General features: G+C 47.8%; 2 protein-coding genes across 2 annotated transcripts; both read left to right on the top strand.

The window, feature by feature from the left end:
• Window positions 1–1985: 1985 nt before the first annotated feature.
• LOC106819372 (leucine-rich repeat and coiled-coil domain-containing protein 1-like) lies at window positions 1986–5911 on the top strand. Its single transcript, XM_014824017.1, has 6 exons — window positions 1986–2225; window positions 2577–2690; window positions 4297–4391; window positions 4708–4845; window positions 5246–5381; window positions 5825–5911. The coding sequence occupies exons 1-6, from the start codon at window positions 1986–1988 to the stop codon at window positions 5909–5911; spliced, it is 810 nt and encodes a 269-aa protein (XP_014679503.1).
• A 1376-nt stretch (window positions 5912–7287) lies between these two features.
• LOC106819371 (leucine-rich repeat and coiled-coil domain-containing protein 1-like) lies at window positions 7288–9307 on the top strand. The gene is made up of 5 exons (XM_014824015.1): window positions 7288–7341; window positions 7650–7752; window positions 8124–8242; window positions 8609–8743; window positions 9152–9307. The coding sequence occupies exons 1-5, from the start codon at window positions 7288–7290 to the stop codon at window positions 9305–9307; spliced, it is 567 nt and encodes a 188-aa protein (XP_014679501.1).
• Window positions 9308–9639: the final 332 nt, after the last annotated feature.

The raw sequence follows: 9639 nt of genomic DNA, 5'->3' as shown, positions 1-9639 counted from the left end.
TAGTGATATCAGTGCACACTGTGTGAGTGTGAGAGAGAGAGAGAGAGAGAGAGAGAGAGAGATCTAGGGATATCAGTGCACCCTGTGTGAGTGGGTGTTTTTACCTCGTCACAATCTCCCCCACGATCCGTTGTTGATTTACATTCGCGGTGAAAACTAGTTGGATCTGAGGAGATGAGCGTGTGCGCTAATCACTCGTATACCTTATACCTCATCCTAATCTCTCCGTCGTTTCACTTTACTTCACATCGGCGGTCTACGCTCGCGGCAAAAACCCGGTCGTTTCCTTCTCGGCTCCCATCTCGCCTCCAGGCTGCTGGAAGGGAGGGAGAAGGAGGCGGCGGTGGGCAGGGAGGAGGGGGAGAAGCTGAGGGAGAAGGTGGAGCATCTCCAGGGAAGCCTCGCCGCGCACGCGTCGCTCGTCGAGGGACTGAAGACGGAGAAGCAGCTGTGGAGTCGGCAGCTGGCCGAACAAAGTGAGCACGGTGTGTATGTGTGCGTGCGTGCGTGCGTGCGTGCGTGTGTGTGTTTGTACGTCCGTCCCTCCATCTGTATGTCTGTCTGTCTGTCTGTCCGGCTGACTGTCTTTTTTAGCTATCTATATATCTGTCAGACTTTCCGTCTGCTTATGTTTCTATTCNCACCCATCCATCCATCCATTCATCCCCCGTTTCGGCATTAACATCGTCGCCATTCGCTCGATCGATGCGGAAATCCGACCGCAGATGGCAGCACCGTCGACTCTCGGGGGGAAACTCAGCGCCGGCTTCCTTTCCGCAGCTCGAGGAGAGGCTCCGCGCGGCGGGAGAGGAGGCGCGGGCGCGCGTCGTCGCGCGGGAAAGGGACGGTGTCTCGCGGCGTCTCATCGCCGACCTTACTACCCTCGTGAGGGAGTTGAAGGACAAGATGGCGGATCTGTCCTCCGCCAAGGTCACACTCGCTGCCGAGTTGAAGGAGAAGTGCGGGTACGTGCAGCGGGGCTGGTCCACGGTGGGAGGGGCTTGGCGGGAGGGGGAGCGGGGAGGGCTGGGGGTCCGTTGTCAGAAGCATCGTTACTATAGGTGTGACCGTTACGAGAATAACATCTCATCAAGAGATAATAATACAGTAATAGTTTATAGCATAATACAATAATAGAATAAACAATACAAATAATAATACAAAAATAATAAACAATACGATACAAATAATAAACATTACAAATAATAAAACAAAAATAATAAAACAATATAAACAATACAATACACATAATAAAACAAAAATAATAAAACAAAATAAACAATACAATACAAATAGTAAACAATACAAATAATAAAACAAAATAATACAATAATAGTTTATTAGCTCTTGATACTATATATATATATATATATTGTCTCCCCCACGATTCGTTGTTGATTTACATTCGCGGTGAAAACTAGTTGGATCTGAGGAGATGAGCGTGTGCGCTAATCACTCCTATATCTGATACCTCATCCTAATCTCTCCGTCGTTTCACTTTACTTCACATCGGCGGTCTACGCTCGCGGCGAAAACCCGGTCGTTTCCTTCTCGGCTCCCGTCTCGCCTCCAGGCTGCTGGAGGGGAGGGAGAAGGAGGCGGCGGCGGGCAGGGAGGAGGGGGAGAAGCTGAGGGAGAAGGTGGAGCATCTCCAGGGAAGCCTCGCCGCGCACGCGTCGCTCGTCAAGGGACTGAAGACGGAGAAGCAGCTGTGGAGTCGTCAGCTGACCGAACAAGGTGAGCACGGTGTGTGTGTGCGTGCGTGCGTGCGTGCGTGTGTGCACACGCGTGTGTGTGTTTGTACGTCCATCCCTTCCTCCGTATGTCTGTCTGTCTGTCTGGCTGACTTTTTGAGCTATCTATATATCTGTCAGTCTTTCCGTCTGCCTATGTTTCTATTCATCCATCCACACATCCGTCCGCCCGCCAGACCGCCTGTCCATCCGGATGGATGGATGGATGGATGGATATGGATGGATGGATGGATGGATCCATCCATAGTTAGACAGGTTCTGTTTGTTCACATCACGACTCTCACTGCGACGTTCCCCCGTACGTCAGGTATCTCGCTCGTTCAGGATAGAGGGCGCTTGGAGCTGCAGGTCGAGGCGTTGACGACGGAGCGTGACGCGCTCGGCGACCGGGTCAGGCGAGGCGAGGACGAGGTCAAGGTCAAATCCAAGATCATCGACGACCTCTCTGACTCCGTGCGTCGTCTGCGAGCCGTGAGTAAACGCGCGTGGGGACGGTGGCGGTGGCGAGGGGTCGCGCGTGGGGGCGGGGGCTGGGGCGAGGGGTCGCGCGTTGGGGCGAGGGGTTGCGCAACCTGGGAGGCGGTAGCTAGGGATTCGATAGACATCAACTCCATCTTACTTGTATCCAGTCTTGTATTACGCCACATAATGCGTTTTTTAATTTTTTCATTATTATTGTTAGTCTTGCCGGCTTTTCCGCGGGACTTTTTCATGCTAGACTGTCGATTTTTCTTCTTGCCAGAGAATGAATTTATGATGTGGGTGATTATTTTAGATTACGTTCAAATTTGCGATTGATTTATCGATTATTTATGTTTGCAGGTGGCAGCAGAGAAGGAGGATGCAGTGAAGGCCTGTCAGGAACAACTGCTGGAGGAACAACGGGAACATGCCGAGCTTCTGAACAACGAGAGAACCGCGAACGCTCAGCTGCAGGTTTGTGGTGGCAGCAGCAACAGTACTATTATTATTATTATTATTATTATTATTATTATTATTATTATTGTTAGCTCATCTGACATAGTCAGATGCAGCTTGTAGAAATTCGCTGATCGTCCGTCGTGCCGTCCGTCGTCCGTACCCGTGCGTAGCGTCAACAGTTGGGGCACAAATTCTTTAACGCCGACGTACGGGTTCACGATATTCGGGACGTGGGAGAAGTAGGGTAATCCGAAAACGAGTTGTGTGTCGAACGCTGGGGGATCGGTCAAAGGTCAAAGGAATCAAGAGCGTGTTAAAATAACGTGAGGGGGGACATTCACTCCTTACTTAAAGGTATTAAGGAGGAAATGCCAGAATGTGCGGCGCCCGCAATCTAAACGGCATGAACCTAGGCTTCTGTGATAGGTCGAGTAAATAGGATCATGGTAGGAGAAGCATGCACTGTGCAAAATGGACGCGTCAACAGGTCAAAGGTCACATGGGCACAGGCAGATTTTACATTTTCTTGAGGACATGCGTCTTGACGGAGCCAATTTGAAATTTTTTGTCTCAGCGCGCTACCTACCATTTTTTATGGCTTTATTGACAAAGGACCATGAAATGTGCTTTCACTGACGTGTGAAGAGTAAGTGTTGTCTGATAACCTTATTGACCCTCAGACGGAGGCGTTAAACATGGATTTGTTAACTGTTAACAAAGGAGTGAACTGCTTTTGCTTATATTTGACTTAGAGCCCCCCTCCCCCACCCTCCCCCTTCCCCGCCATCCGCCGCAGCCCCCCTCTCCCCCACCCCTTCCCCCACCGCAATTCCCCCCGCCCCCCCCACCCTCCCCTACCTTCTATCTGCGATAGTGGGCGTTGTCCTAACAATGATGATGTACGCAACTGTGGTATTGCTGTCTTCGCAGCCCATCGTTGCTTTTTGGTTGGTGTCTGCATATCTGCCGCCTAACAAATGTTTCCGAGGGTACTACGCATACGACTGAAATTTTACGTTTATAATCGTAGCAACAGACCTCAGATGAGCCCAGACGCTCTGCGGCTCTTGTTATTATTATTATTCCGATTAGCCAATACATGGTTCGAGATAACTGTGCTCTTGTAGTCCATGATAGTGTGGCCGCGTGTTTCGTTCCATGTCTTCGTGTTTCGCTCCACGTGTCGTGCCACATTTATATTCTAATTATTATATTATTATTATTATTATTACCATTACTATTATCATTATTATTAATATATTATATTACTAACTCTGCTAGCAGATCCATGGTTCGAGAAAGCTGTTCTAATGGCTGTTTATTTATTGTTGACATGGAATGTAACGTGAAAACATGGAACGAAACACGAAGACATGGAACGTAACATGAAGACATGGAACGTAACGTGAAGACATGGAACGTAACGTGAAGAGATGGAACATAACATGAAGACGTGGAATGTAACATGAAGACATGGAATGAAACACGAAGACATGGAACGAAACACATGGGCATGCTATCAGCAATAGTAAGAGCACAGCTATGGATCATCAGCTAATAATAACAATAAATAAATATAATAATAACAATAAATAAACAGCCATTAGGTGCCGGGGTACAGGAGCAACGTGAGCGACTCTGCGATCGCAAGGAGCAGCTGAAGCAGCGGGCGGCCGACCTACAGATGGAGCTAGACGATGCTAGACACTCGCTCGGGTAGGAAGCCAATAGCTGCTAGCACGCGATAGCACGTGACGCTGGAGATGTGGGGTAGGGCTGCATGCCTCACCCCTGTTAAATCTAGTCGGGCAAAGAGTGAGTGACAGAGTGTAGCAAGATGTAGAGACCAAGGCAATGCGGTTACTGTGGCATGAGGTTCTCTGTAGGTAGCCAGTGTGAGCAGTTATTATTAGTAGTAGTAGTAGTAGCATTATTTTATATTATTGTTTTTATTATTATTGTTGTTGTTTTTGTTGTTGTTATTATTGTTATAATCATTAATATTAATATTATTATTATTATTATTCGTTAGGCTCGTGAAGAGTCAGTGGGAGAGGAAGGCTGAGTTTATCGGCTCGCTGGAGGGACAGGTGAGGGACATGAAGGAAGCCTGGCAGAGGAAGGAGGAGACGCTCACGCAGGAACGCGACCGCGCCGCCGACGCCGCGCGGTGAGCCAGGGGGAGCCACGTGTCCGGTCCGTGCGCGCGGCGGGAAGGCGGGTTACGGCGATGTGGAAGGCGGGAGGCGATAGGGCGTTGGGAAGCTGTGTAATGTTGTTCTCTGATGTTACATAGTATACCTGCATGCGTGCGTGCGTGCGTGCCTGCCTGCATGCGTGCGTGCGTACGTGTGTGTGCGTGTCTATATTATGTCTCTCCTTTTATTATCATTACACTTATTTTTATTGTTATAAGTAATGTTAATAATAAATCAATATATAAATAATAAAGTTAATAAAGATAAAAAAGATAATAAATGCATAATTTGCTATGTTACGATTGCGACTGCGTCTGTCGTCGTGGCGTGAGAGTTGATGCGACGTATCAATTCATTCGCTTGACTTTGCAGCATTGCCACTGAGAAGCTGAGAAAAGCTGATGAGTTGTTTCAAGAGGAGTCCCTTGCCACCAGGCAGCAGCACCAGTTGCAAATGGCGACGCAGTCAGTCGAGCTGAGGAAAGAACTGGGCAGAGCGCAGGATAGGGTGAGCGATCGATGCCATTCGCAAAGTTGGACGATGAGTCGGATTCAGCTTGTTTCGATTTAATTAGATCCATCTTTGTGCGATAATTAATTATTTACGTTATTTACGGCAGGACTAATTATGCCACGTATGATATGTACATTATAAATACATGTATACATTACAACAAAAAATTTTTTTTTTTTTTTTTTTTTTTTTTTTTTTTTTTTTTTTTTTTTTCTTTTTTTTTTTTTTTTTTCTTCTTTTTTTTTTTTTTTTTTTTTATTTTTTTTTTTTTTTTTTTTGTTTTTTTTTTTTTTTTTTTTGTTTTTCCTTTGGTAAACAAACAAATTTTTTTTGTTTCTATTAATATTATTATTAATATTAATATCATTACACATATACATGTATACATTAGATGTTTAATATTTCTATGTATGTGTTGTATTTGTGACCACTATTAGGTAGCAGAGGTGGAAGAGGAAATGAGAGAGCTTCTGAAGGAAACAACTGCAAGCAAGAAGTTACTAGAAGATAAAGTCAAGCACTGACACAAGCTTCAGCGACTTGAACCTAGTGCTTGTACCGTGACCTTCAACCCTGTGCTTGTACCGTGACCTTCAACCCCGTGCTTGTACCGTGACCTTCAACCTCCGTGCTTGTACCGTGACCTTCACCCCGTTTGTACCGTGGACCTCAACCCGTGCTGTTGTACCGTGACCTTCAATCCGCTGCTTGTACACGCTTGACCGTTGTCAACCTAGTGCTTGTACCGTGACCCTTCAACTTTGTGCTTTGTACCATGAATTTGATCCTTTGTGCTGATACTGTTAAGTTTAGCTGTTTACTCAGTTTCTACTTGATTTTGAATTTCTCTACCAAAGCATATTAATCTAAAAGTCTACCATATGGCGAGTGCATTTTTCGAATTGTTTTGTTTGAATTATTTATTTTTATAAACACGATTCAAACCGACTGTCCGTACTGACTTGTCAGAACTGACCGTCGATAGAATAATGGTAAAGTTCACAAGTTTCTCTTATCCGCATGTGGACAGAAGGTCCCGTCGCAATCAGCTCAGTTTCTCATACTTATTTTCCGCAGATGAAAACCGTGGTTTAGTTCGTGTTTCAGGCCAGCCGATTTGCGTTTTTAGCGCATCTGACATAGTCAAGATGCCAGCTTGTAGATATCGCATGATCGTCGTGCGTCCGTACCGTGCGTGCGTCCCGTCCGTCAACAGTTGGGCACAACATCTTAACGCTTCGACGCGTCACGGTCACCATATCGGGCGTGGGGGTCAATCGAAAACCGAGTGCGGATGTCGAAGCTGGGGGGTCAAAGTCAAAGCGTCAAGAGGTGTAAAAGACAGGGGGAAACATATCACTCCTTAACTTAGCTATAGGAGGAAAGGCAGAATGCGCAAAAATCTAAAACCGGCCTCGACCTAGGCTCGTGATAGTGCGGTGGGATCGCCACTTCGGTCAGGAAAAGCACTCCACTGTCCGCCCAAAATTGGAGGTCAACAGTGTCAAGGGTCAATAGCGCACAGGGCAAGATTTTCAGACATTATTCATCTGAGACATGGTTCTGACGGAGCGATTGATAAACTTTTTTCTTTCAGCGGTGAGCCTACGCACTTTTATGGCCCTTCTATTGAAACGGACCATGAAATGTGCTTCTCCACTGACGCTTGTGAACGAGCGAAGCTGTCTGATAACCTTTGACCCGCTCAAGAGGAGGGTTAAACATGGATTTTGTTGGACTGGTTAATCAAAGGGGGTAACGCTTTTGCTAATTAGAGGCCCCTCCCCCCCTTCCCCTCCACACCCATCCCCCGCTCCCCTCCCCCCCGGCCTTCCCCACCCTCCCCCACCCCTCCGCCCACCTCCCCCTACTCCTCGTTAGTGCGTGTCCTACACCTCAGATGACTGTGTACGCAACTGCGTGTCTGCCATATCCGGCGCCTCAACAAAATGTGGTACGCTACCGCACGGACTGAATATTTTTACGTTTATAATCGTAGCAACAGACCTCAGATAAGCCCAGACGCTCTGCGGCTCTTGTTAGAGAATAACCGGCGTTTACTTTAACGAATTTTACCGGAAAACTTCTGCCGTAATCATTGTTACAAGTTGGTTAGTTCTGATGTTCTTTTAATTCTTTGAAGTTCACCTACTCCTTCGTGTTCTACTCTCCTGTGTGTAATTGTACCTAGATGTAGATTATGTACTATGTATATAATCATTATGTAACTATGTTAAGTATCACTGGTCGCACATTTCGCAGCAAACCTTGCTCAGGGATCTGGAACAGGAGCGGCAGAGACGCTGGGAGGCAGAAGGAGCGACGACAAGCGCGGCCCAACAGCTGCATTCGTACGAAACGAAAGGTCAGCTTGTCCATTCAAAGACACGAGAATCACACGGACGGGTCCCGCCGTTTTTATTTGAGCTCGACCACATACTGGTTGCACACTCATTTCAATTCTCGACACAACAGCGCCCCTAGCTGTGTGTAACATTTTGATTCTCCCCACAACAGCACCCTCTAGCTGCTCGCGACATTTTGATTGTCGCCGCAGCGGCGCCCTCTTGCTGTATGCGACATTTCGATTCTTGTCGCAGTGGCGCCTTCTAGCTGCATGCAACATTTTGATTTGTTGCCGCAGCGGCGCCATCTAGCTGTCCACAACATTTCAATCCTTGCCGCAGCGGCGCCCCCTGGCCGCGCGTGATAATGCGCTTGTTTTTGACTCGGCAGTCTGTGAGGATCTTACGATGCAGGACGCGGCGGTGGAAGTGACGAGTCGACTCAAGATGGCCGTGAACCGCGAACACGACGCCAAGCTGCAGCTACAGAAGATCATCGGTAACCTGAGGGTAGGTCTGGTTGTCACGCGTCATCCGCTCACGTTCTCTCACTCGCTATTTCTGTTTCTCACACTCTCTCTCTCTCTCTCTCTCTCCTCTCTCTCTCTCTCTGTATTCTCTCTTTTTTTTTCTCTCTCTCTCTCTCTATCACTCTTTTTCCTCCCGCTTAGCTCTCTCTCTCTCGTCCTCTCCTTCTCCTCTCCTCGTCTCTCTCTCTCTCTGCTCTCCTTTCTGTCTTCTCCTCTCGCCCCTCTTTCTGTCTCTTTCACTCTCTCTCTCGCTTTTGTTTGCAGTCTGTTGTTGGGTTTGACGTAGCATCGGTTTGACGGGACGCAGCGTCGTGTATGTAATCGGGTTGGCTCTCCGTCCCCCTAGGTGGAACTGGAGGAGGCGAGGAGGCAGACGGAGAGTTCGCGAGAGGGGGAGCGCCGCCAGAGAGAGGCCATCAGGAAGATGGAGGCGTCCGTGACGTCACTAGAGAGCCAGCACGCCAGCAGACAGGCCGATGTGGTGAGTGCATGCCTGACAGACAATGTCATCGTGTCTCGATCCCCCCATAGGTCAACCCATTTTAGAACTAATAGAATAATTCCATAATTGCTTAGTTTTCAGGCCGTGAGTCAAGTAGTGAGTGCCTTGAATAAGCGATGCCTAGCACTCATGCGCAGTGTCTCTCTGCCAACTGGTTCTGAAGCTAAATGCAATAATAGCCAATAATGGAAAACTCCCAGATTAAACGTTTGCTGCTAGAACGCCTGAATGTCCAACACTAATGTCATGCAATGTCACGCAATGCCATGCAATGCCATGCAATGTCATGCAATGTCATGCAATGTCATGCAATGTCACGCAATGCCATGCAATATTAATGTCCAACACCTATGTCCTGAAGCCAGCGTTGACGTGTTTCTTCTGCAGGTGAAGCGGTGCGAGGAAGCCCAGCTGCGGTCGGCCGCGTGCGGCAAGGAGGCGGAGCTGCTGCGATGCACCGTGCGCAGCCTCCGTACCGACGTCTCGCAGCTGCAGGAGCTGCTGGCGACGCGAGAGATCAAACACAAGTGTGGCTTTGCATAGTTCGCACAGTCCTTGAAAAGTCCTTGAATTTAAGGGGAGTCCTTGAAAAAGTACTTTAANTCAAATATTCACACTACCGAAACCAGACTTGAGGAGGTATTCCAGCCCAGACCCTTTCATGAGCATACCAATGCAGCTGATAAAGAATATCAACAAGTGCATACCTCCTGGGCGCACTACCAGGTTTTGCCATCTATCTGGCTGCGCCCATCTGAACTGCATGACGACTTTATAAAGCTGCATATCGGCAACCAAATGGGTAAAAGTGCTTCCATGTTGTTGGATGAATCGTTCTGTGTTCAACATCGTTGTTAAGACAGTGTCTGTGTGAG

Source organism: Priapulus caudatus, unplaced genomic scaffold, assembly GCF_000485595.1.
Source record: "Priapulus caudatus unplaced genomic scaffold, Priapulus_caudatus-5.0.1 Scaffold3294, whole genome shotgun sequence".
Lineage (NCBI taxonomy): Eukaryota > Metazoa > Priapulida > Priapulimorpha > Priapulimorphida > Priapulidae > Priapulus > Priapulus caudatus.
The sequence above is the reverse complement of the archived record's forward strand: the minus strand, read 5'-3'. Positions and strand labels throughout refer to the sequence as shown.